The sequence below is a fragment of the Podarcis gaigeae genome (assembly GCF_964106915.1).
Source record: "Podarcis gaigeae genome assembly, chromosome: 3".
Lineage (NCBI taxonomy): Eukaryota > Metazoa > Chordata > Lepidosauria > Squamata > Lacertidae > Podarcis > Podarcis gaigeae.
The window spans coordinates 42,541,514-42,569,459 of record NC_139680.1 but is presented as its reverse complement, the minus strand read 5'-3'; the positions used below and the strand labels follow the sequence as shown (position 1 = coordinate 42,569,459).

General features: G+C 41.1%; 1 protein-coding gene across 2 annotated transcripts; it reads left to right on the top strand.

The window, feature by feature from the left end:
- CNR1 (cannabinoid receptor 1) lies at positions 1-27,488 on the top strand. Of its 2 annotated transcripts, none has more exons than XM_083730533.1 (2): positions 1-471; positions 22,737-27,488. In XM_083730533.1, the coding sequence occupies exon 2, from the start codon at positions 22,796-22,798 to the stop codon at positions 24,215-24,217; it is 1,422 nt and encodes a 473-aa protein (XP_083586659.1). In that variant the 5' UTR covers positions 1-471; positions 22,737-22,795; the 3' UTR covers positions 24,218-27,488. The 2 variants fall into 2 exon arrangements, with proteins under 2 accessions (XP_083586659.1, XP_083586658.1); XM_083730532.1 differs by lacking the exon at positions 1-471 and adding an exon at positions 17,975-18,117.
- The last annotated feature ends 458 nt before the right edge of the window (positions 27,489-27,946 follow it).

Below are 27,946 nucleotides of genomic sequence, written 5' to 3'. Positions count from 1 at the left end.
GAGGGGAGACGTCGGGCAACAAGCCGCAGCAGCCGAGGAGGAGGAAGAGGAGGACGGGGCTTCGGGGAGGGCGCTGGGCACAGTTCCTTTTCCTCTCAGAGCTCCAGGAGCAGCGCAGAAGAGAAGCACATGGCGAGCGGCGCGGGAGACCGAGGCCGGCGCCAGACCTGAGGGGCCGAGAGGAACGCGGAGCTGCTCCCTTCTCCTCTCCCTTTCCTCCTACCTTCGCGCCGCCTTCTCTTCCCCCAGCCCTCGCCGTCCAGCCCTCCGCTCCCCTCCCCTCAGTCAGTGCCGCCGGGCGGAAAAGCTCGCCCCGCTCGCTGCCGGCCGAGGGTCAGCCTTGGAGCCTCCACCGCGAAGGGAGCGCGAGGCGCGAAGACCCAACGCACGCTCTCCGGACCACCCCCGCGGCGCCGCCTCCCCTCAGCCGAGGGAGCTGCGAGAGACGGGGCCATGTGAACGTGGGGAAAGGTAAGGACATGGGGGGGGCAGCTGCTCTTTGGGCAAGGAGACCCGGGCGGGCAATGGCTATAGGTCCGGCAGGGGGAGCGGGGGGCGCCGTGTTGCTGCCCGCTTCGCCGCGCGCGCAGGGCTGAATGGAGAACCCCGCCCGCCTGGAACTCAGACCCGTCCGCCCAGTATAGTTGCGCGTGGAGTCGCGCGGTGCTCCGAATTTCAGGGGCGAGCTCCTTGAAAGGCGAGGACCTCGCTGGACTCGCCTCAAGGTGCCGGTTTCAAGGTGTTCCTCTGGGTAGACGCAAGCCCTTGAGAGTTCAGTACTCAGAGCAAAATCTCCACTGATTCCTCTGTCCGGACTGCACCTTTGGATCCCGGTCATCAGCAGACGAATCTGTGGAAGTTGCTGCCAAGTAGCATTCCCCGAAATGCCAATTAATGCGTGATCTGTTTCCCCAGGGGATGGATTTTTGGAAAGCTTTACTTTAGGAAGATCAAGTAGTTTATGTGTCACAGATAGGTAGCTCACTGTGTGTGTGTGTGTGTGTGTGTGAGAGAGAGAGAGAGAGAGAGAGAGAGAGAGAGAGAGCGCGCGAGAGAGCGAGAGAGAGCATATGTTTATATACCTATATCCCACCCAACCGCTTTCTAATTATTGTTTGTATAGTATCTGTATTGTTGTAACTATGAATCTTTTGAGAGCCGCCTACAGCAATTCAGGTATAGTACCAGATGCATAAATGCTCTGCACTCTCAAACTGGGCAATTTTCCTACATAGGATCAGTGTAGGCATCTGTTTAAAAAATGGTCTGAAACGGAAAATCATAACAATTCATTGGGGCTTGTATGAAATCCACAGTACCTGATAAACCAGGAAAGTTTTTATTTATGTATTTGTGGCCCCAGAATATAAATGTCCACTCTAATGTCCTTTGTTAGGGAAAGAAAATAACCAGTCTGGAATTATACAGGAGAGTAAAAAGGCAGAAGGTGACCTCAATTAACAGTCATTGAATGAATTAGTGCTTTAAAGGAGAGTCATTTGTGGACACTGAACCCGAGACCTCAGCCTAGACTTTGTTGCGCTTCACCCATTTGAGGTTAAAACTGCAAAGCGGTGTTCAGGTGGCTTTGCTAGATTTTGGCGTGTCTTATTTGACGTTCCATTGTGTGATAGCACCCTTGCTGGATACAAGAGCCATAATCAAAATCAATGGATTCTTAAAAGCAACCAGAAATTTGCAGATGCTGTGTTGTGTTAATAAAGGTCCTTTGCATATGGCAAATGGTGCACTGCTCTCTTATTTCCTTCGTGTTACAGGTATAATTGATCTGATCCAGAAGAGATCAGGGCAGAGTGACTATGTAATGAGGCAAGATTGAGTGAATGGAAAATATATTTTCTCCAGGTTCATTTCTTCTGTTAATGGATGTGATCTTAACGGGCATGGGGGGGCATGGGGGGGTGGAGGGATGTGAGATCTGACAAGAGGCAGCTTTGTAGAAGCTAAAGACTGGTAGTTTTATGGCTAATATGCATTCATTCTTCTCCATACAGAACCTTTCAGAGCAGTCAACCTCTAGGTTCCCATAGGACTTTGTCTGACATAGAGGGTTTCGTCTTTAATCCTAACCCTTTGGTGATTAATAATGGAAGACATTCTTATTGATTTTTCCTGTATTATCTCTTCTTTCGCCTCTCCCCTTCCCTCCCGACCCAACTCCCAACAGTTAAGGTTCTAAACAGCAGGAAAAGGCAACTATAGGGTTTTTTGTTTTTTTGTACACTGGTGGTTATCCTGGATGCAGAGATGCTCAGTGAGGTATAAACAAAACACTGAGCATCCAATAGCCTCTAAATATTTGATGATTCCTCCCCACCATCCAATCTAGTAGAATTATCTACAGCAAGTAAGAAATGGTTAAATCTTTGGTGTTAAGCATCAGGTATTTTGACAAACTCTTTTTTGGGTGGGTTTCTATCAAAAGTACAAGCTACAGTGAAAAGCTTCCAGGGCGAGGTATGTCTCAAGCCTTGGATGAAACGGTGATTTCTGACATCACTTCACTAATATATATATATTTAACTATATAACAACATTAGATGATAAGTGCTATTATCTTGCTTTGAAGAATGCTATGAATTTTACTTTTAAGGAAAAAATATGCCTTCAGCATGCAATATGGCTTGGTTGCCTATTGTGTGGTTACTTTGAAAACATCTAGGAAAATAAATTCAATTAATCAGATTTTTGGGGGGGGGATCTCTTTGGAGGTTTATTTGTACATGCTAAGCCATAATGATTCAAAGTTTTATTTGTATTATGATGATTATGATTTTAAAGGCTTAAATATGGTGGTGGGTCGTTCTCACTCTTCCTCTATGTTCCTCTAGTGTTATTGTTCTTCCTTGCCTTAAAGAACAAGCACTTCTCTGTCTGCTGGTATTATTGCTGTTGTTGTTTGGCCTAAAGAACCCAGCCAGAGCAGCATTTTAAAAAAATGCATTTTAAGTAATAAGATGGTTAACACTGCAGCAATTAGCGGAGCTTATTTTTACACAGACTACACATAATAGAAATTACAGAGATGTTGCCTCTTCTACTCAGTAAGAAGAAGAAGAAGAAATAGCAGTCATTATGGTGATAGTTACAGTTAGTTGGTCTTTAAGGTGCTACTGGAAGGATTTTTTTTTTTTTTTGATTATGGTGATAGTTCATGTTATGCAGCAAGTGTAAATTTACAATGAGAGAGAAAGCAGGAGTGTCTAATTAGTTTAAGCCAAATATGCACATGTAAAATTGCATTAACTCAAAATTGGCTTTGCAGCAAAAACACACACAGAGTCACCTTTTAGAATATATTGGGATGAAATATAGAACTTACCTGAATAAAATGATCTTGAGCTGAATTTATAAAACCAGTAATTTAATTTCAAAACTAATGAGCACTGCAAAAGAGAGAAGTCTTCAAGGAATGTAAGATATATTTTCTATTCATATACATCATCAGCCTCCTGTAACACCTCAAATTGGAAAGTAATGGAAAAATAACAAACCTGGAAAAAATCCAAGATCATGAGTAATATCCAACATTAATCATACTTAGTTTATACCTATAGAATCAAGGAATTTAAGTGCATTAATTGATTTCAGTGGGTCTGCTCTTGAGTATGACCAACATTGGATGTCACCTGCACTCCTAAACATGTTTACTTGGAAATAAATTCCATTTCAAATAAAAATGCAGCGTATTGCCCTGCAAGAGTGTGATGTCTTTAATTTTATTAGCTGTTGTTCTTTAAATAATTACATTGGTTCCATTGCATAAAGGACATTCTTACAAGTTTTTTTTATGCTTTGCTAAATGGATTGTGTGTCCTGGGCAAACTTTGCCGTTGTGTTTCTGAATTCAAATTTCTAATTGAATTCTTCCTACTTTCATATATAAACATACCGTAGTTTTGATTAAGAAGGCTCAGAGACTGAGATCAAATAGAAATTTTCAGTGCTGCTTTCATAACTGAAACTTTGAGTACTAGTCTCTGTTTGTCACTGAAGCAGTTTAGTCAAGAGATTAAAATGAAGCAAAATCCTAGACAGCATATAAAACAGCATATCATACATAGATATGGTCTAAAGGCTGTCACCTTTTCTGAAGTGAAGCAGGTCTGGATCTGGTCAGTGCCTGGATGGGAAACCTGGTTCACTGATGAAGGAAAGGGGTGATACAAATGAATTCTAAAAAAAAAAAACACTAAGAATTTTAGAGTTAACCCCCCCTTCAACTGTACAATTCTATTTCATCCACTCACTCCCACACATCTCACTAATTTCTTATGGGGAAAGTTGGGTTTTTTTATAATACCCTAAAAGATTCATGTCCTTTTCAAAGCAACTGATTCTATGAATTTTCTCCACCAAATCAATCATACTTCAAAGCATCTTCAGAACTCATTTTTGTCTCTTGTTAAGGTGTAGGCCTTTTTCCGACTCTCCTTTGTTCGTGGCTATATTATTAGTTTTCAAAAACGTTCACTTTCAGAAGGATGCCATTTGGAGCAATTCCTCCATATTTCAGAGTTGCACCCCCCCCCAAAAAAAAGTCATCCCCCCAAAATTCCTATGTATTCATTGTGAAAAGTTGAATATTTTACCTTTTTTGAAACTCAGGCATTGTACGGTCAACTGCTGCCAACAATCCTAACACTGGGACTCGTCCAGGATTAAAGCAACTGTACAAATGAACACAGAAGACAGAGAGAAATGGGCCCTTAATTGCAACAATGCTGCTCTTGTTTTCTTACTTGTAGGGGACTAAACGTCTAGTTCAGAGCAGTTTTGCCAAAGCAGGCCTAAAATGATATTAGGTTAATAAATTTGAATAGAAGCTGTGATAAAATTTAAGCTGTTCTGTTCTTATACTGCTGGCACATTTGATGTTAGAACTAAGTGTTTGCTAAGGCTGCAGTCCTATACTCACCTGGGAATAACCTTCACTGGACTCAATGCAACTCATAGCTGAGTAGACGTAGTTAGGCATGTACTGTAAGGCTGCAGTCCTATAATGACTTACCTGGGAGTAAGCTCAAGTGAACTCAGGGGGACTTGCTTCTAAGTAGACAAGAACAGAATTGCTCTCTCAGTGTGCATTTGGGGTTATAGTTGTGTATATAGTTGTGTTTCAAAGAACGCTTGATCTCAATAGAATAAAATATGTGAAGTGATATTATTACCGAAATCCAAAAGCTAAACACATCTATTTGCATGGAATTATTTGGGAATCAAGTCTATGGAATTGATTACAAGTCTAGGTTTGTAATCTGGAAGAACATTTTGTAAACTTTTTTCTTGAATTGAAAGAATACAGTTACAAATTGTAGCATAGCCTTCTGTTTCTTTCTATGTAATAAAAGTAGCCTTTATTTTGCTACATTCCCAAATGGACCAAGTCCATGTTTTTCTAGTATGTTACCCTATTGCAGGCCAACCAGATATAGTAGAGATCCAGACATCTCTATCTTTACTGATTATGTAGGAAACTCCAAATGTGCAGCACCTACCAAAATCCCCCTTCCTACACAACAATTAAAGGTTCATGAACCCTGTTGTCTTTTGCATCGGATCTTCTGGCATCAGATCTCTTGGCAGGCCCCTGCAGAGCTTGCCTGAGGCCTGGGGTGGGAGTCGTATAAGAATAAAGTTATAACCTCAAACAAAAAGCAGCTGGTCCAGCTTAGCCATCCAAGACCCTGGGCAAGAATATCTGGCTGCCCCCCCCCAGCCCAGACCCGTCTGTTGTTAATGAACAAATTAGGTACTTCTGTATATCAATTTTATTCACTGAAAATGTACGAGGAAAAGGCCGTACCAAAGCTGTAATATTTTACATGATCTAGATATGACCTTATCTGAAGCAATCATTTGTATTGAGTTAGTCATGTTTACTAGAAAGACTTGAGTAGACGATGCTGATTAAGTAACACTATAAAAATCTTATTTTAGCCCAGCTGGAGTAAATTTTCACACCTGCATTTTAGGAAAGCTTGCAAAGCTTTTCTCCCCTTGATGACTATGTTAAATTAGTACGGAATCGTTATTTTTAGTCACGTCTGCCTGTTTTTAACATAGTGTGCAGATAGGTTAGATCTACTGTATCCACCAGGCTAAGATAATCCCATGAGCTAGAGAAAGGGAGAAGGTGGTATTTGCAGATGCAAAAATCTTCCCTCTGCATTTCCCCATGCAGAACAGCTTGGGAGTGAGGGCATGGGCCCCAGGGGTAGAAAGAACCCTCTTCCACTCAATCCAGGGGAACCTGCTTCTGGGTCTCAGTCCCTCATGTGGACAGAATGAGCTTTTCCACTTGCAGAAGAGCAGCTCTGGATCCAGCCTGTGGTGCGGAGAGCAAATTAAACATCTTGGTATAATCTCAGTGGAGCCCTTCCACCCCATCCCTACTTCTGTATTCCCTCTTTTCAGAAAGCCTTTTTGTATGAATTTCGCATATGATAGACATTCCACATGACGTGTCTCTGGCATGTATTAAAACACATTGGATATTTCTGAGCTTCATTGTTTGCACTTCAGGATAAACAATTTTCATTTGCTGATACCAAGAACTACCTCAATATCTGTAAGCTTTTCATTGCTCAAGTGAGCTGACATAATAGTTGTTGTTTATATGTGTGCAGAGTGAGTTAATCTACTCCCTTTAGCATATGGAAATGCATTTTTACATTAAACATATTTTTTTTTTTGCAGTTGAGGCTTGCAGATGTGACATCACCCACGTTTTGTTGTTCTGAATAGTATTATCCACTATAATTCTTTCTTTTTACATAAGCAGAAGCATCTGCACGTTTTCAATGTATGCTGCATGGCCCAACAATCTGGTGTGATATCTTGAAACGCTAGGAAGTATCTGTTTCACCAGCTATTTGTTTCCCTTAGGGTATGTATCTGAATACCTACTTAATTTGAATTCAGCTTTGAAGAGAGGCATAAAACATCATCTTGAGAAGTGTTCATCACTTAAGCTGATGACAGAGAGTATGTTTTCTTTCTTTCTTAACAGCAGAGTTTTAATGTTAAGAAAATGCATTTGCTGTTGCGTTCATCACTACTTGTAGTCTAAAAAAACGAGACCGCAACTGGAGGTTCTTGGGTTAAATCCAGTTACCAAAGAGGTGGCACCTGTCCCTACACTTGCCAGTCTAGAAGCAAAAGAGGTGAAGAGGTTTGGATAAGATGGCATCTGTGGCAACTGCCTCGTTGACAGACCTGCACTAGGGTATGTGGCTTGAAATACTGTCCCAAAACCCTTTTCAGAGTTGATTTTGGGTCTATGAAACTTTTACATTACAGTATTGCCTCATGGCCCATTCATGTCTCACATATAAACTTGTATATTTAATCATTCTATGAATAATTTAACTTCCCATTGTGGATTCAGTTCTGGATTGTCTCCAAAATCATAAAACACCAACAATTTCCTTAATGAGTAGTTTGTGCTCTTTCAAAATCAGCTCTTTCTTTGAGAAAACTGACAATTATTTCTCAGCTTTTTCTTGGTGCTATTACATCAGATTCCATTTCACGCCTCTCATCAGACCAATCTGCATTTATCATTTGACAGTATGCTGCAGTGGTTCTCAAACTTTTCTCTAGGCCACAGTTTCAGAATGAAAACTTGCTCACACCACAACTGAATTTTTAATTGATCAGAAATGCTGTGGAAAACAACAAGAAACAACTCCCGGCAGTGCTTGATTTATATCACAGAACATAGTCACTTTATAATATGATCACGGGACATCCAGAAAGTATAAAACGATAGCTTTGTAGGAACATGACTCATTCCCAAATATAATATTGGTTGCCTTTGAATCTTCCCACTACATTTGCCACCCTCTCCTGCAAAACCAGTGCGACACACTGCACCCTTTGAAAAACCACTGGTACACGGCAAACCTATTACATTGAAAATACTTCTCTCCATGTCAAATCTGGCTGGGAAATCAATGATACTCATTATAGTTTTGCTGATACTTGATATCAAACATGTTAACCATTCTATGAATGGACATCTGAAGTATACGCTTAAAATAAGGCATGTAGTCAATACTTTTTACCTCAGTTTTATTTTTGGTAGAAAATGGCTGTTGTTCCCAAAATTTATGATGTGTTTCTTGCCTCTTCTTCTGTCCATAACCCTGCCACCATCCATCATGCTGGCTCTTCCTTTCCTCCCACATAAAACAATTCACTACTTCATGTGCAACATTACCTTAGGCCTCCAGCATCTCATTTGTACTGTCTGATGAAATCCATACCCATACTCCAAACATTATTGTCCAGAAAAAGGGTCATTTCTTAAATATAATTATACATGAATGAAATACAGTGGTTTATGGTTTCCCTCAAGCTTTAACTCTAATCTTTAAGCATGTTTAGTTGGGTCAAAGGTTCAACTTTCGATCATTACCACCTTTCCATATTACTTGGCTTGTGTCTTTTTATATTACATTTTTAATATTCGCAAGGTATTGTAAACCCCTTTGAGCCCCTGAGATAGGATATAGCTTAGATCTAAATAAATAAATGAGAAGACATATCCTCAAAAACCTTCAAATACTGTGTATTCTTTATAAAATTCAATTAAAAAGTGCCCTTTTTAAAGTCGTCTGTCAACCTACCGTATTTTTCGCTCTATAACACGCACCTGACCATAACACGCACATTGTTTTTAGAGGAGGAAAACAAGGGAAAAAACATTCTGAATGAAACAGTGGATGTATCATTTTTGGGCTTCATGCTGTGGCCACAGACATGTGATCTGATGGTGAATTTGGGATGATCCAATGCAAAGATCCTGAGAATCCCTGTGGATCCATGCTCTGTAACCACGTTTTTGCACCATTGCAGCCCCAGGCAACAGTGGGTGCGTGATTTTTTTGGTGCAGGCTGTAGCCATGGACATGCTATGTGATCTGATGTTGAATTTGGGGTGACCCAATGCAAAGATCCTGAGAATCCCTGTGGATCTATGCTTTTTAACCACGTTTTTGCACCATTGCAGCCCCATGCAACAGTGGGTGCGTGATTTTGGGGGGCAGGCTGTAGCCATGGACATGCTATGTGATCTGATGGTGAGTTTGGGGTGACCCAATGCAAGGATCCTGAGAATCCCTGTGGATCCATGCTTTTTAACCACATTTTTGCACCATTGCAGCCCCAGGCAACAGTGGGTGCGTGATTTTTTGGTGCAGGCTGTAGCCATGGGCATGCTATGTGATCTGATGGTGAATTTGGGGTGACCCAATGCAAAGATCCTGAGAATCCCTGTGGATCTATGCTTTTTAACCACGTTTTTGCACCATTGCAGCCCCAGGCAACAGTGGGTGCGTGATTTTGGGGGGGCAGGCTGTAGCCATGGACATGCTATGTGATCTGATGGTGAATTTGGGGTGACCCAATGCAAAGATCCTGAGGATCTATGCTTTGTAACCACATTTTAAGTGGGGAGGGAAGGAAAAACACAGAAGGGACAAGGAGCAGGAGAGGGGTGTGCAGAGAAGCAGCTGGCTAAGAATGCAGGAGAGGGGTAGGGAGGAAAGGAAGGCAAAAGTTTTCCCCCACCCAAGCCAGCCAGCCAGCCAGCCAGCCATCTCTCTCTCTCTCTCTCTCTCTCTCTCTCTCTCTCTCTCTCTCCCTCCCTCCCTCCCTCCCCCCCTCTCTCTCTCCCTTCCCCCCTCTCTCTCCCTCTCCCCCAGCAGCACCGGAGCTTGCCTGGAGGGGAGGGGCTTTCCCTGTTCTTTGTTCCGTTTCAGCAAACACAGCAAGGAAACAGAGAAGGGTGGGCAGTAAGACCCTGAGGCAGAATGCAGGAAAGCAGCCGCTTCCTCTTTTCAAGTTTCGCTTCTCTGTGCAGCGTGGAGCCCCGCGATTTGATTTTTGCTTGATTTTTCGGCTCCAGGGACCACACATTCGCTCTATAACACGCACAGACATTTCCCCTTCCTTTTTAGGAGAAAAAATCTGCGTGTTATAGAGCGAAATTTACGGTACTTTAAGCTAGCTCAAGAATCTTCCCTCTTTTTTTCCCTTCAACAGCTTGATTAAAGATGTAAAATATCTGGAATTTTTGAAACCATGGGGGATCTTTTTTCTGGAAGAAAGCAAATTTTTCAGAAATTTCTTTAAAAATTGAATATTTCATTAAAGCACTACATATCAAAGGTCACTTCATTACTTAAGGAACATAAAATGCATCATGTATAACTTGGTTTGCCATAGAATGATCATGTCTGGTACATTAAAAGTACAGTTAATTCAGACAGTGATTACAAATTGAATTTATTCTTTACATTTTTTTTGTTACAAAAGTAGCTACAAGTTGATGAGCACTAAGGAAGCTAGAATCTCTTTGATTTTGTCAGTTTACGAGGTACAGGCAAAAACCCAAGAAAAATATAAACCAACAGTGTTATAGTAAAACAAATTATTATTTATTCTTCAAATTATTTTGTCTCTTTCCAGTCCTTCACAGTATCAAGCAGACATAAATCATTCCTTTTCATAAAAGGAGGGGAGGGAAAACAATACTAAATGACCACTGCATGAAATTCAATCAGCGTCTTTTTTTAAGCTAGCATTATCCATATCCATTTCTTCATAACTGTCATCATATTTATCATGAATTACTGAAAACTGAAGGTTTGCCCAATTTCAAAAAGTTTCCTACCTTTTCACATTTTTGTTTATTTTTTTATTTAGTGTTAGTATTTCTAAACATAGATCATTTTCTTTAACATAATGCAGAAGAAGATGGAGGAACCTAAAGTAGGTAAGAAGCAAGGAGATTTGGGAGGCTGTGTTGTGCAAAGGCCTTGCTGCCATGTTGCAGGACGAATATGCTTGGCAGAATCTCAGACTACATTCCTTGGCCAAATACTTGAAGATGTTCTGCAGTCTGCAACATTTGAAAGTCCCTTTCCAGCATCAAGCCCGAAGCGTGCTGCTTGTTTTGTAATCCAGTCAAATGCAGAAATAGTGCTATGATCACTTACATTTCTGCTTTTGAATCTTGCATCCAACAGATTTACAGCAGCAGCAAGTAGATGGCAACAAAATTAATTGCTTTGTACTGTCTCCTAGTCCTTTAAGGCCTAGTCAAAAAGACAGAAACAGATCCACCAGCTATGCCAACAAGAGGAAGACCACAAGCACGGAGTCCTTCCTTCTCTTGTGACGATGGCAGTGCCTTGCAAGAGGAAGAAATACATCTTGCTCCAGAATTTAGGAGTTGTACTTTTAGTGTACAACTCAGGACTTGCTTGTCCCCAATGTTCAGGAATTGTAATGACCTGATACTATACATACTTCCTGTTAAAAAGTTTTAAATATCATTTTGAGGGCATAGATAGATTTACGCTTTGCTTTAGACATTTTTTTTATTATTAATAAACCTTTAAAAAAAATCAGAAAAAGCAAAAACGGGAGAAAAGCCATTGCCCCATTATTCTTTTCTGGGTTCCCCCCAGGCTTTCACGCCTCTAAACCTTACTACAACTGTTGGACTAAATTCTGTCTAGCCAGGTGCTATCTTTTTACTTTATCAGTTCTCATTAGATAGCCATCAACATTTTGATTTAATTGGGGGCGGGGATCCTTGCTACTTGCTTCTCCCCATCAACTGTGTTGCCCTTGATCTGAACAGACAAATCCACATTATGGAACAGACTATGTAGCACTGAGATTCATACTAACATACTGATATCACTAATCTTCAGATATTTGGTACCTGAGTTTTTAAAAAGTATTCTTATTTAGTACATTTACGCCCCACTTGTCTTCCATCATGGAACTCAACAAGTACACCATCAAGACTTCCAAGATATACAGCAGAGATGTCCAACTGGTCGACCGTGATCATCTGGTCGATCCCCGGAAGGTTTTGGTCGATCGTGGTCGATTTTTCCTTTGCATGGGAAAAAGAGGACCCGGCCCCACCCCCTTGGCCCGTCCTCCATTCACGCATGATCGCTAGAACGGAAAATGTAGTTTTTGCTGGGAAGCCATTTGTTTCCTGATCGACAACTTTGACATGAACCCCCCAAAAAGGCCAACAACTTTGACCTTCCCCCCTAAAAAATGCTCAACAACTTTGACCTGACCCCCCAAAAAGGGGTAGATCACTGCCAGTTTTTTATTCTGTGAGTAGATCGCAATTTCTTGGGAGTTAAACGTCCCTGATATACATGTACTAAATAATAATAGTAAACCTTTTATCAATTTTAAAGCCAGCAAAACCCCACCTTTTTATTTTAAAATATACAGTACAGATGGGGTAGAGCTATAGCAGAGACATTTTTTTTACAATGGTCTCAGTGCAGCTTCTATAAATGTGGGGGGGGGGTGTTTACATTTATTTACTTTTGCTGAAAAAACCGGGCCTGCTTCATTTTTGCCTGGAAGATTTTTTTGTTTGTTTGCATCAGCACAAAATCTGTGGAACTCATTTCTACCAAATTTGGTGCTCAGTAAATTTGTACCACAAATATGTTAGCAACATTTAAAATGTCAGTCAAACTTTTTTAGTCAGAGATAAAGCAAATAGCTGAAGCTTGACACTTCACCACTGCTTTAATTTTTTTTGAAAGAGTTCCCCCCACCCCAATAATAATAAACAGATGTTTTGTGACTAATATTAGGGCATTCTTAGGCAGTCTTACTTTGATTAACTTTGTGTGAGTGGGCATTTCTATTCCCATAATCCCGCTATTAACTTCAACCATGCTGTCTGGGAGCATCAGAGTGCACAACCTCAGGACCAGTGTTCTATCCTTACACAGAGCTGATACATAGAACCACAGAATTGTGGAGTTGTAAGGGACCACAAGGACCATCGGATCCAGGGGTCAGCAAACTTTTTCAGCAGGGGGCTGGTCCACTGTCCCTCAGACCTCATGGGGGGGCCAGACTATATTTTTTATGGGGGGAATGAACAAATTCCTATGCCCCACAATAACCCAGAGATGCATTTTAAATAAAAGCACACATTCAACTCATGTAAAAACACGCTGATTCCCGGGCTGTCTGGGGGCTGGATTTAGAAGGAGATTGGGCCAGATCCGGCCCCCCGGGCCTTAGTTTGCCTACCCATGATCTAGTCCAACCCCGTGCAATGCATTAATCTCAACACACGTTCTCTCATCCAATTTGAAACCATACCGGACCCTGCTTAGCTCTGCAAATGTGCTAGCAGTTTTATTGCTACACCACTTCAACTTTTAAGTGCATGCTTGTTGCTTGTAATTGTTTTGCACCAGACTTTCTAAGGTCACATTTAACAGTGTCAAATGTGATGTGAAAGGACAGGTCTATAAGTGAAGACAAAACTTCAAGACAGAACAGTTTCTAAATCAGAAAACCTCCAGTTTTTGACTAAGCCTTCATTCCCCAGTACTAATAAGCAGTTGTAAGAGATTTAAATGTGTGTAAGAGTTGTAAGAGATTTAAATGTTTGTACACACACACACACCCCACATAACAGACACGGTGTGTGTGTGTGTGTGTGTGTGTGTGTGTGTCCAAATGCTCTATACTTTCCCTATGTGAAAAAGAAATGCAGAAAATAAGTAATAACAGTGTTTAATCTTATGAGTCACTGCTGGGATAATCGTGAAAACGCCCATATCCATTCTGTGATGCTTTGTAGAGTTAGGTACCATAAGTAAAATTTCTGCAGATTATCTAGTTGATTTTATAGGTCTATAACAGCAAAGTGACTCATGGCAAATTTTATTATAGCTTATTTAGACTTTTGTTGGGTACAATCCCCTTTAGATACACAAATTGTTATCTTCAGTTGCAGGCCTATATTCAGGAAAAGTTTTTCTGCTTGATTCTCTTTGAAAAAGAAAGACTTGACACTAGATTATGGAAGAATAACACTGGAGATCTTTGAGGGACAGGCATCCTGCCTTGAACTCTTTGGATGAAGGGCAGAACAAAAGCGCACTAAATAATATATAACGGTACCATATATAAATAATACATCTGATGAATTATGCCATTGCCTGTGGGTGTTCATACCAGAAAAAGGTAAGAAAGACATGACCAAGCACTTAAGAGTGCAATCTTATGTGTGCACACTCAAAAGTAAGTCCAACTGAGTTTAATGGGGCTTACTCCCAGGTACGTGGGTAAGCCACCAATATATACTAAATACTAAAAAGGTAATGATAGGAAAACTTGGTGCAAAAAACCCAGTATTCTTAGGTAGTGACACTGAGTTTTAGGTGGCAGAGAGCCCATATGGGTGATTCTTTTAAGCCACACATTCTACCACAATTTTACTCATTTAATTTATTCAGCCTTTTTGGCATAATTTAGAAAATAAGACCATAAAAGAGGGGGGAAACCCATCCATAAAACATTGCTATCATCCACTATAGGATGATAAGAGACACTCAAGCTACTCCTGGATAAGAGAACTCACACTGAGTTATTATTTATGAAATGTCTATTCTGCCCTTCATCCAATGATTACCAGGTGGTTTACAAAAAAATTGTCTTTTGTGTCAGCCCACACAGGAAAAAGCTGACTTCCCATGTTGGGCATAAGATTACCAGAGGTGGTTGTCTCTCTAATTTTATATTATGCCACACCCCCTCCATGGTGGTCTCAAAATTAAAAATGTAACCACTAGACCAAAATGGTTGGCAGCCGCTAAAGAAATCCAGCAGATATGGTACACAAAGCAACACCTGCTACAGGTGTTTTCTTTTCATGAAAATGCTTTTCTGTGCCTTCAAAAGCTGCCTGTCAGTAATTCAGGCACTTTATACGTTGTCATTATTTAGAATTGTTCCCATGGGGCATTCTAGCCCCTGTTTTCAAAGGGAGCAGCGACCTGGTTGGTGTGCTGATGCTTTAAAAAAGAAAGGGAGGAATAAACTCCTCACCTCCCTCATCTAAATATAAACACAGTCCATCTGAAACTACCTCCCCCAGATTAATACAGTCTTCTAATTTCCAAGTAATTAGACTAATAAATTAATAGCAGGTCAAAGATTAATTAGATAATATACATGTGCATTAAACAACCATGTAAATATAGGCATTTGATAAATATTTTCAACTCTTCACCTCCGTTTATCAAGTTAGCTGTAAATGTTGATCTCTAAACATAAATACAGCATAGTCTACAGTCATCTCCACACTCTGCTGGCATGTTGCATTTCTAGATTTGTCCATCTGAATAGGGCTGAGGAAAGAAGGGAATCTGCACTTGAGAGATGGCAAGGAAAACTGGAGGGCTGAATCTACAGCCTGTTCCTGATCTCCAAATGAATAGGCCAGGATGACTACACCCTGCATTGGGAAGTGGCTCCAGAGATCATTAAATTTGGCCAGGGATCATTAAATTTGAATTGTTCACAAATTATTTACAGAGTATCCAAGAGAATCTTCCTGCACAACCACATGATAGTTAACTTGAGGGCTGATTTTGTGAAGTACGGGAGAGATCCATTTCAACGTTTGGAAGTTTGCAGGATGTGAGGCATGCAGGAACAAGCCTTGATTGATCTACACAGGACCCTTTAGACTCTCCAGGGGAGAACTTCAGTCTTTCACATTTCAGCAGCACTGAACTGGTCATGCTGCCTTAACCTACCTCTGAGCCTCTCCCAGCCAATGCTATTTGGGCAGTCATGCAGCTTACTATTGATAACAACTGTGGTGTTTAAGGCAATCATGAAAATTTCTGTTTTGCATACATTTTAGTTCACATTGTTCTGTCCGTCTACTGCACTCTTCCTCTCCACACATAGAAGTAAGAATGCTGACAGTGTTACATTTTTTTAAAAAGTTGCATATCACACTCTCACTTTTCCATGCACCCCCCCAAAAAAATCTTTCATTTCTTCTAATCTCACATTTTAAGTTTTCTGTCTTCCTCTGCTTTAGAGTTTGGAGCACTTTTTAATGCTGTACTGGTCAAAATGCTTAAGAGTTCAGGCATCCTTTTTTTCAAAAAAGCTGTCAACCTAAGCTTCCCATCTCAACAGCAAAGGCTCACCATTTTGTAAGGCTTGGGCTGGATCCAGAAATGTGCAAGCAGAAGAAATTCTGGCGCTGAAGCTGTTCTGCAAACCTTTGCCCAAGAGCTAGTGAAAGGCATTGTTGAGCGCAAATGGTGGAAGCTTGTACCGCTAAGTAGACTTGTGCAAGAGATACACAATGCCTGCTAGATTTCATTTCCCTTTTTATTGTGTAAGTATCTTTTCTTTGTTGGAAAAAGGGTATTCTGCTCAGAGAGGAGAACCTCTGGATCTAACCCCCTTTGTTTATTTTATTTCTTTAATTATTTGAAGGCTATGCATGTTGTTTGTTTGTTTGTTTGTTTGTTTGAATGTCAGGTTTCCCCTTGATGCCCCCCTTCTTGTTGTCATCAAGTTTGAGATAGGATGAAGCGCTACTAGCACTTGAGTATGCTTGCATGAAGAAAGCACTAAGAAATGATTTATTTTTTAAAAAGTATTTTGAAGGATCCCCAAGTCCAGTAATGGGTTGGTCTTATATTCTTCATATATCATAGTTTAAAGGCATATGTACCTAATTTATATTAATAACAAACCCCCAAATTCATTGTATAATTTGTTTTGATCCGGCTTTAATAAACTTTCCCTCCTATTTTAATAGGTGCATTTATACACATTGCTAAAGGTAAAGGTAAAGGTACCCCTGCCCGTACGGGCCAGTCTTGACAGACTCTGGGGTTGTGCGCCCATCTCACTTAAGAGGCCAGGGGCCAGCGCTGTCCGGAGACACTTCCGGGTCACGTGGCCAGCGTGACATCGCTGCTCTGGCGAGCCAGAGCCGCACACGGAAACGCCGTTTACCTTCCCGCTGGTAAGCGGTCCCTATTTATCTACTTGCACCCGGAGGTGCTTTCGAACTGCTAGGTTGGCAGGCGCTGGGACCGAGCAACAGGAGCGCACCCCGCCGCAGGGATTCGAACCGCCGACCTTTCGATCGGCAAGTCCTAGGCGCTGAGGCTTTAACCCACAGCGCCACCTGCGTCCCTTATACACATTGCTAGTGATTTGCAATTATGATAATCCCAACAGCAAACAAAACAAAATTAATGTCAGCAGCATCCTCCAAAGTCTAAACTCTGTTCTAATGAACTCCCTGGTACTTGCAAATAAATTTCTGTCTGCAAATACAATAACTTGGAAATTACTGTAAAAATCTAAATGCACGGGTGTGGGGGGAATTGAAATGCAGGGTGAGATTTGCTTTTCATGATCCCATTAACTATGGTTCTGGCAAAGCATATGCATACAGAGTAGTACTTTGCTGAACGTTTGTTAAAACATAAGAGTGTCTTATTAGCATTTTCAATAAACATACGATCTCACACACTCTTGTGCTTCAAAGGTGGGGAAAGAGGTATTTATTCTGAGTAGACTAACAATCATACTCAGTGCAGCTTTATCACTGAATACTTAGGCTTCATGAAAAATTGAAAAATGTTTAAAAAACACTTTCCTAACTGTCTGCTACTGAATGATTTAAATAGCAACCCCTTGTGTTATAGAAATAAACATATTTAAGTAAAGTCACTTCTATAAATTTTTTAATGGTTAATTGAAACATTATGTACAACACTCTGCCTGTATTATAAATGAGTGAGGTTATTTTTGCTTTTTGTTTTTAACTGTGTGGCAGTTTAAGTCACCAGAAAACTATTTGTTTTCTAGCATTTCTGCACTACATGAAATATTGATACATTTTGCTTCAAGAATGGCTATAAATTATAGCAGTCAGGGAATTAATTTTGATCACCTGTATAATCTGTCACGAACATATGTGGATAAATGCTACATTGATTCCAAATTCAGTCTCACATATTTTAAATCTGCTCTTTTAAAAGTTTACTTAGGTTTAAAAAGGGGTTTATTTCTGCTTCCGTTCACATTATCAGGATTATGTGTCATAAAAAGCAGACTTTGGGTAGAATCCAATTGACATGCCTAGTGCTGTTGCTAGGAGGCAGAATGGGCAAATATGGCGTCACCTCCTCCATTAGAAGATACCGTCTACTGGATCAAAAGCCCCTGGCACTTTATGCAAGGACACCAATGGTACAGAGCTTTTTTTTGAAAAAAATATGTTACTTTGTTCTTGTAGTGATGAATGCTCCAGCACCAAATGGCTGAGCTCCTGTGATGACATGGCATGTTTGTGAACATTCTAGCTTCTCAAGAAACAAAGCTGTAAAAAGTCCTTTCTCATCAACTGAATTAAAATAAAAACAATTGGGACAATACAAAATGCAGTTAACAACAGCATAATAAAAATACAGAGTGATAACCAGCTGAAGTGTCCATCTTAGCTGAGTCTATCTATAACAGTATTTCTGAGACGCTTCCATCTCTATATTTTGGAAGACTTAATTATGAACCAAGATTTGCTGAGCCAGCACTAAGTCATATGCAGGACTTTCCTGCTCATCATTAGCAACACTTACTGTTTTCTACCCTGGTTTTTCTTTATTCTCCGTTGAATCCACTGTCATGTTGTATAGATTTTAAAATAACTTTCTGTCAAAATGACAGGTGGTACTATTCCATTTGCATCTTACAAATGTATGTCCATATTGCTTTAGGACCCACACAATCTCCCCCCCCCCATGCCTTAGAATTATAGAATTGTAGAGTTGGAAGGGAGCCCGAGGGTCATCTTGTCCAACCCTCTGCAATGCAGGAATCTCAACTAAAGTACCCATGACAGAGGGCCAGCCAACCTCTGCTTAAAAACCTCCAAGGAAGGAGAGTCCACAACCTCCTTATGGGGCTAGGGAGCATTGAGCCTGGAGGCGGAATGTAGCCCTTCTGGCTCCCGGAATTCTCCAGCCAGTGTGGTGTGGTGGTTAAGAGCGGTAGTCTCGTAATCTGGGGAACCGGGTTCGCTTCCCCGCTCCTCCACCTGCAGCTGCTGGGTGACCTTGGGCCAGTCACATTTCTGTGAAGTCTCTCAGCCCCACTCACCTCACAGAGTGTTTGTTGTGGGGGAGGAAGGGAAAGGAGATTGTTAGCTGCTTTGAGACTCCTTCGGGTAGTGATAAAGCGGGATATCAAATCCAAACTCTTCTTCTTCTCCACAAGCCACGCCTCCTCTGTTTCCTCCTCAGGCCACACCCCTCTCTCCAGGCCACACCCCTTCCTGGCTCTGATCTGACTCTTCCTCAAGTACTTTTGCATGGTTGGTATGTGTCCATGGTTGGTATGTTAATGCTCCTTGCTTGCCTAGAGGACGTTTAAAGAGGTGCATGTACAGCTGGAATATAGCCTACCATGCAAAGGGTAAGAAGCACAACCTTTACTCCACCCACATTTTGGCTCAGGCCCCACCCACTTTTGCCTTACCCCGCCTCCACTGGTATGTGGCCCCCAGAACGTTGCCCTTGAGGGAATGCTGCCCTTGGGCTGAAAAGGTTTTCCCACTCCTAACTGCCCTGAGATCGACAGGTGTAGGGCGGTATACAAATGTAATAAATAATGATAAATAAATAGTACCTTACCCTGACAAATATCTGTCATAAAATTTGCACTGCAGCAAAGGGAAGGGAAGTTGCCAGTTTTGTTGGGATTAAGACACAGGATCCAGAGAAAGGAGTTAGCTGTATGAAGTGTAAGAAAGCCCAGAGACTTTGGTAGGTAGAGTAAGGACTGACAGAGAAAGAGGAATCCAAGGAAAGTGTACGTTAAGGAGAAGGAAGATTGAGGTAATGAGCAAAGGTGACCCAAGAACACAGGCAAAAACAGATTAAGGGGTATCTGCTACCAGACTTCCACATATTGATTTGAATAAGCTACAGGCTATCACCCCAGCTGGTGCCTCCCACCACTCCTGTACATCCAGCCCATGACATTGAATGGATTAAGCTATTTTTATATATACTCTTGGCAATTAAAGGCAAATTCCCTATTTCGTTTACTGGCAGATCTATGGAGCGCATCGCAAATTACTGTATCTGGAAATGCAGCACAAGTAATTTGCTTCTGTTCTTCTCAGCTCCCCGCCACCCCCCCCAAATAATATTAATCCATGTTTTGTTGCTTAGATGTTTATTTATTTATACTTTTTTTTTTATCTTGTCTTAAACAATTTGCTGAAGACAGCTCATAGTCCAAACATAAAACATCAATAAAACCACAGTAAAAATGAGAGTTAAAATTACAATGACATTTACAACAACCATAAAATACCAATTTAAAACAGTAGAACTACAACGCAATACAATAAAAAATGCTTGTTAGAACAAATGAGTCTTACTTGCCTCCACCCAAAAAGCAGGCGAAGAGTCACAAGTACATCAACGGGGTGACAGTTCCTAAACCTTGGGACAATAAAGTAGAAGACCGTGTTCTTGCCTCTCAAATTTGACAATACATAGGACATTTGTAATTGGATTTCCTAACATTTTCATTTTTGCCTAAACACATCCAACGGATAATCCCAGATGAGAGCAAGCAGAGGCAGTAAAGGGAATGGGGCGTTAACCTTTCCTTTCCCTGATACTACTTTCCCCATTTAAATTGCCCCATGAAGTGTATGTGTTCTGCTGCAGGACTAATAGCAGCATCAGATTACATGGGAACACAATATGGTGGTTAGTTCCACCCCTTTCCACACTGTTTTCATAAAACATGGAGTCCCCCATGGATGTTTTCCAGTAAAAATTAAGGTGTCATTAGATCCAATGAAGGATCTCCCCCATCTTGGCTGGCCTGTCTTCTTTGTCATGTTCTGTGAACAAACACCCTTTCTCACTAGATCTTTTAAGAATGGTGCCACGACAGAACTACAGTTAGGCACTGGCACATGGAGCTGCCCTTGGAGATGGTCAGGAAGCTGCAGGTAAATCAGAATGTACCTTGTTGGTTTGACTGGGCTTCCGGCCCAATTCAAGGTGTTAGTACTACCTTACTAAGCCCTAAACACCTTGGGAGCCAAGTACCTAAAAAAGTACCTCCCTCAGTATAAACAATCTCAGGCCCTGTGATTGCCAGGGGAGGCCCAGTTGGTATGCCACTGCTGGGCACTGCCCACTTGGTTCTGACCCATAGCTGGGCCTTCTCAGTATAGTTCTCCATTTTTTCCAATACATTTCTGCCACCCACGGCCCTAGAGGTACTTATGCCATCCTCATTATTAACATTCAGGAGGAATTTTTAAACCTTCCAGGCATTTTGATGACTGTTTCTGGAAACTGTGAAATTATTAGCTATAACAATATGTGACTGCTAAGAATTTTTATTCATTCATTTGTTTCTTAAAAAAAATTGTTTTGTTTTCCTCTTTTGTTGTTTGCTGTCCTGGGCTCCTTTGGGAGAGAAGGTGGGATAAAAAATGATTAAATCATTGTTGTCATCATCTTGTTCTGCTCCATTTGCTATAAAGCTGGTGCAGAAGGTCTACTGTTAATGTAAATGTGGACGTGTGGAAAAGGGGAGTGAAACCTAACCCCTCCCTTGTGTCATTTCACTGCTTTTGGGGTACTTCTGAATACTTTTCTCCCACCCAGCTCATTCCCCATATTGGAGCTGGGCTGAGTGAGAACATCTTAGAGCACCTGAGCAATAGCAAGAGCAGTAACAGGCAGCAAAACAGGACAGGCCACCCCTGCCTGCTGGACCTCATGTGCTTAAATGGTCTTGGATGTTTGGAATAGTAGAGACCCAGCTGTAACAAGTGTATTGGTGACATGTCATTCCAAAGTTCTGGATGATCTCATTCATTGCCTATAAATTGCACAGTATACATGTCAGTGCTTACCCACCGTGGAACTATGAACAAATGTCTCCCAAGATGCCCAGCAAGCATGTGCCAAGTCTACCCTCTGGGGATTTTTGCCTGAAAGAATGAAATAGAACCATTAAAGTCCTTTGAGGGCTATAGCTATTCTAAAGAAGGCATCAGAACATTGCTATCAATAGTATCAAAAGTTGTGGAGCAATCATAGGTGATTCACATTTATTCTAGGGTGCAGCTGGAGTAAGTGATTGAACACAATTAATCACTCATTAGTGAGCCTACCCGATACTTCTCTACCATCGTCATGTATGCCCAACACTGCACAGTAGAGCTCTTCCCTGTGATTTGGGCCTTTTCCAACTTGGCCAGCAATGTGATACAACAGAACTCTCCGTGATCTGCTGTGATTAATTCTAAGCATTTTAAGGATAAAAATGCTAACATCCTCCTTGATCTGATGTTACCACTTCAACAATCTGCCTTGCAGATACCTAGTCCTGGTTTGTTGGATAGTTTATTTGGTTGTGGCTTAACGATTTGTACAAGATTTTTGGAGGTGTGCATGCTCGCATACGACTTCCCTGTCTAATCGATTTGGATGAAGGAATTGAGGGGGCTCTCATCAAGGTTCCATTTAGAAAATGTATCCAGCAGAACTAGCTATAATAATTTACTAAAAATTAATATATTCTCTAATACTTCTCGTGCTCTACCTTCAGTCATTGCATTGCATAACCATGCCCAGCAGTCTAGACATTCTACATCTGAATGAATGTGCACTTGATGTAAAATATGAGACAGATCCACCATTAGGTAAAATAAGCTTTGCAGTATTGTTGGATGTTACTCAGCTAAGCTGTTTACAATACTTTTTGCCCTTTTCCTATAATTCCCATAGTTTGCATATAACTAATTAAGTTTGGTCTTCTTCCCTCTCTACTAGGATTGCTGCCTTTTCCTGTCTTTCCCCCACACAAGCCTGCACAACTGACACCTGGGGTTATGAAGTCAGTCCTAGATGGCCTCGCAGATACGACCTTCAGAACAATTACGACAGATCTTCTATACATGGGTTCCAGCGATATCCAGTACGAAGATTTCAAAAGTGACATGGCTTCCAAGTTAGGATACTACCCACAGAAATTCCCTCTGTCTTCTTTCCGAGGTGATTTCCGACCAAAAATGACTGCAGGAGAAGATGCCATCCTGGGTGGGCACCCACAGGATCAGATCAACCTTACAGATTTTTACAACAAGACCTTGACCACCTTCAAGGATAATGAGGATAATATACAATGTGGGGATAACTTCATGGATATGGAGTGCTTTATGATTCTGAACCCTAGCCAGCAGCTGGCCATTGCAGTACTGTCCCTTACTCTGGGCACCTTCACTGTTCTGGAAAACCTTCTGGTCTTGATTGTCATCCTTCAGTCCCGAAGCCTTCGCTGCAGGCCTTCCTACCATTTCATCAGCAGCCTGGCCGTAGCTGATCTCCTGGGCAGTGTAATCTTCGTCTACAGTTTTGTTGACTTCCATGTTTTCCATCGGAAAGACAGCCCTAACGTGTTCCTGTTCAAACTGGGTGGAGTTACAGCCTCGTTCACTGCCTCAGTGGGCAGCCTTTTCCTCACCGCAATAGACAGGTATATATCTATACACAGGCCCTTATCTTATAAGAGGATTGTCACCAGATCGAAGGCTGTTGTAGCATTCTGCGTGATGTGGACCATAGCTATTGTAATAGCTGTCCTTCCTCTGCTGGGCTGGAACTGCAAAATGCTCAATTCTGTTTGTTCAGATATATTTCCTCTAATAGACGAGAACTATCTGTTGTTCTGGATTGGGGTCACCACTGTACTCTTGCTTTTTATTGTGTATGCCTATATGTACATACTGTGGAAGGCTCATAGTCATGCTGTTAGGATGCTCCAGCGCGGCACTCAGAAGAGCATAATAATACATACTTCAGAGGATGGTAAAGTGCATCAGATTACTAGGCCAGAACAAACACGTATGGACATTAGGTTGGCCAAAACCTTGGTCCTCATTCTTGTGGTTTTGATCATCTGCTGGGGTCCTCTACTTGCAATTATGCTCTATGATGTCTTTGGGAAGATGAACAAGCTCGTGAAGACTATCTTTGCCTTCTGCAGCATGCTCTGCCTGCTGAACTCCACCGTGAATCCCATCATCTATGCTCTCAGGAGCAAGGACCTGAGACATGCTTTCAGGAGCATGTTTCCACCTTGCAATGGGACTGCACAGCCTCTTGATAACAGCTTGGAGTCTGACTGCCAGCACAGACATGCTAACAACCCAGGTAATGTCCACAAGGCTGCTGAAAGGTGTATTAAAAACACAGTTAAGATTGCCAAAGTGACCATGTCTGTCTCCTCAGACACAACTGCAGAGGCGCTGTAAAACAAAGACCTCTCGACACCGTAAGAGAAAAGATTAAGAGAAAGCAAGAGAAATTCATGGCTTGTTTCCTCCAATGTAACCATTTTTTTTAAGTTTATCATTTCTAAGTGACTGTTTTTATGAGTCTTGAGCAGTAGCCCCCTCATTTGAGTTCTACAAATAAGAAGTCAACTGAAGTTTTTAAAAACAGATTTTTTTCCATTGGCAAAATGCTAATTTACTAATAATGGCTATTATAGTATAGGAAAAAAATCACATTAATCAGTGAGCAAGATATACACACTTTAGGAAGCTTATTGAAGATTGAAACATACAACAGTTTAATTAGAACAAAAAAGTAAATTTTGTAATCATAGGTTTTTGTTTTTTTCTAGTGTGAACTATGTTAATTGTCTGTAAGTAGGTTTTCATCCTCCCCCACCCCCAAAGCGGCAGTACTGGATTGTAAGAAATTTTGTACCATGTCTTGTGAGATGTATGATGTTTTACTGTATGTTACTGATATTTGTCTAACCAAAGTGATTAGGTAGACTTGTGTGGATGTAATGTAAAGTATGTGGTGATGTAACCCCTCCCCACCCCCCCACACCATGAAAATACTTCCTGTATTTTGAAGAATTCCTATAAGGTATTTTGAAATTTTTACATTCTTAGTGGTTTTTAGTGAACTTAAAAGGAAAGGCTTTGCATTTCTTCTGCTCACATTTGAAATCCCTATTAAGTTTTTTAAAACAAACAAACATGTAAATATGGAAATAACAGAAACAAAGGAACATAGAATACCTTTGGGGAAAAAGGAAAAATACACTGGCTCAGACTGAAAAAGATCTGTGTGTCTCCCCCCCCCCTCAAAAAAATGCCATCTTTTGTCTATAAGACTGTTGGCTTTTTATTGGAAATTGTGTGAATGCCAACATGACCCAAAAGAAAGTTATTAGGCAGTGATGTCTTTAATAGGCAACTGCTTTTTCATTGGTCTGTTGCTGGCATTGGATTTGTGAAGACAACATGTGTTCGGTTCCATGTACAAAGTTCAATCACTGTGACGTATACTTGAAAATGTGTTTCGTTCCTATGTCCCAGGTTTAAATAGATTTCAAACCTGAAATGCCAAAACATCAGTCTTCAGTAACAAGAGGATAAAGTGTTAGTATTAGATTTAAAAAATGAATGTGTATATATAATTAATTAATATCTATGTAGCTGTGTGTATCGTGTATGTATTCTAAATAACCGTGGTTACATTAATATTACTAAGATAAGAAACTGTGACCAAATGTTTTCTCTGTACTCCTTACTGCATTCTTTGCACATGAATTCTGTTTCTAAAAGTGAGTTCTTCCAACCAATCAGCAATGAGCTTGCAGGATCTATTGAGCACACTTGTAAAATCATACTGAAAACAACAACCCAATATGATAACCGAAGAGAAGTATTTTAATATATGTAGCTGGCAGCCTGATTAAGATGGCAGAAGTACTGTAGCGCTTTAAAAAATTGACTGGCTTAATGTGAATTCGGCCACAATAATGACAGGAATGATTGGAGGAAGCCCAGTGTCTCTGTGAACAAATGCAAGGAAATTTAAAACAGTCATCCACTCGTGTCAGAATCAAGCCCCCACTGCAACAAAATTAAGAACCCTCTCAAATTGGATGCTCCACATTTGTAGCTTCTTCTTTTTTTGCCAGAACTAAGAATGCAGGAGACAAAAATTGAAATGCCAACCATCTGAAAGGTAGCAACCCTAAATCACATTTATAGTAAGATAGTTGGCCTCCTGTTGCTAAAAGAAGGTTACTCTGATCCAGCAAAGGCAGCTCAAACAAAGAAGCAGACTGCTATATTAAGATTCCTCTTTTTGATCAGGTCCTATGAGTGTGTAGGGGGAACCAAACGTGGGTAGTTTTCTTTTTTAGATCCTTGCATCTTGCACCGAGGATTGGGGGGGGGGGTTCCAGTTGCTGGGCTGCAACTTGTAGCTTGCGTTCCAAGCACCAGATGGACAGCATTGTGTGAATCTAGTGCTGTCACACATCTGCGTGAAGGCAGATCACGAAGAGCTGTGGGGGCCAGTCAACAGTAGATAAAATGGACACTGAAATAATTAAAAACCAGGAACATGCAAACTTAATGCCATCGTCTAGCAGAATGTAAATTGAAACTGAAGCTGTAGCTAGAATGTAGCCTGCCGAGAACTAAAGATCCCGAGTAACATGAGTTTGGAAGCTGACTAGGGCAAATCGTTTGCTTTTAGAAACCATACAAGTTGATCCTTTGATGCTCAAGAGAGGAAAGGCAACCCTATTCAGGGTTGGGAGCTGAGCAAGTTATCAAAGAGCAGTTCTGATATGAAAAACTTCTCCATCTCCAGTCTTCTTCCTCCCTGCTCCACATCTGAAGAGTTTTACTAGAATACAGCTCCTTTCGGAAAGAGAGTATCTGGGGAAAGCCTGCCTATACTAGATATCAGTATGATTTTGATGTAAGATGGGGAAGGAGGTGCCAGAACAAGTTTCAGGAGCGTCTAGCAATGAAAGCAAGGAAACACCTCCTCACTCACAGCTTGGGAGTTCTTTAGTAACATTGTACAGTAGGGAATTCCTAGCCTGCGGTGGCTCAGTTATTCTTGGAAGCCCCAATCTATCAGAAAGAAGGAAGCACGGGACTATAGAACAGGGAGAGAGAAACTAGTTTGTGGCATGCTGCTTTTAAGTTCTATGACTAAAGGGGATCTAGCAAAGACGAGAGCTATCATTCCTGGGTGAAGTGCTTGACATTTTACCACTGCTCACACCAGTTCTTTTCAAGAAATGAAAGTGTTACACCAGAAATGGCTCTGCCACCTCTATGGAGTGGGCAACCTTTTTCATCTGAAGTGCCACAGTCCTTTCTGGACAATCTAGGGGCCACAGCGGTGGAGGTTTTAACATGTTCATTGGTTCAGCATTGTAAGTTAGGTGGTCACCTACAGAATGAATTCTATTTGATTTGCTGTTTGTATTCTTCTCCAGCAACAGTGTTGAGCTCAAAAAAGCTCACAATAATCACAGTAGCATTAAAAAGCAACAGGCATTGCAATCATTATAATATCAAACAGAGTAGCAAACCAGAATAACAAATTCATCAAAACAGTCAATGCAATTCAATGGAGGCATGGTAATTCAAAATATCGGAAAGAGCTTCTGGGCCTTGTGCAATAAAACAATTCCATCCAGGGGAACAGCTTGCCAAAACCACCAGGCAAGTTGCTAAAAGGCAAGATGATGATGATAAAAATGCAAACCTTATTTGTTCATAACTATGTCAAAATACTTACAAAATGTTGGACTTGGTGTAGAACAGATCTGTTCTATTCTACACATGTTCCTGAGAGGTGTAGCTTGGCAATCGAAATGGACTGGATTATTTCTGGTTTGCTTCAAGACATGCACAAGAGGGATATGCCACGACTTCTGCCAAGAGGGCAGCTGTGCATTTGTTACTTATTTCATTTGCAGAGCTGCCCCCTCCACTGAAGCGAATTCGCAAGTCCTTGCAAGCAAGCAAACCTCCTCCATATGTGCATTGAAACTTCCCCCACACACACTTGAAATAGCACACTTGATCAGGGTGTGTAACTTTCAGTAGCGGTGGAAAACTTTTATCGTCCTCGATTTAAAAAAACAGGAAAGGAAAGGAAAATATAATTCTGGTAACTACTTGGGTACCTCCAGATAATGTTTACTG

Excerpts from the sequence above, each read along its gene's own strand:
- CNR1 (XM_083730533.1), top strand. The coding sequence starts at position 22,796 with ATGAAGTCAGTCCTAGATGGCCTCGCAGATACGACCTTCAGAACAATT.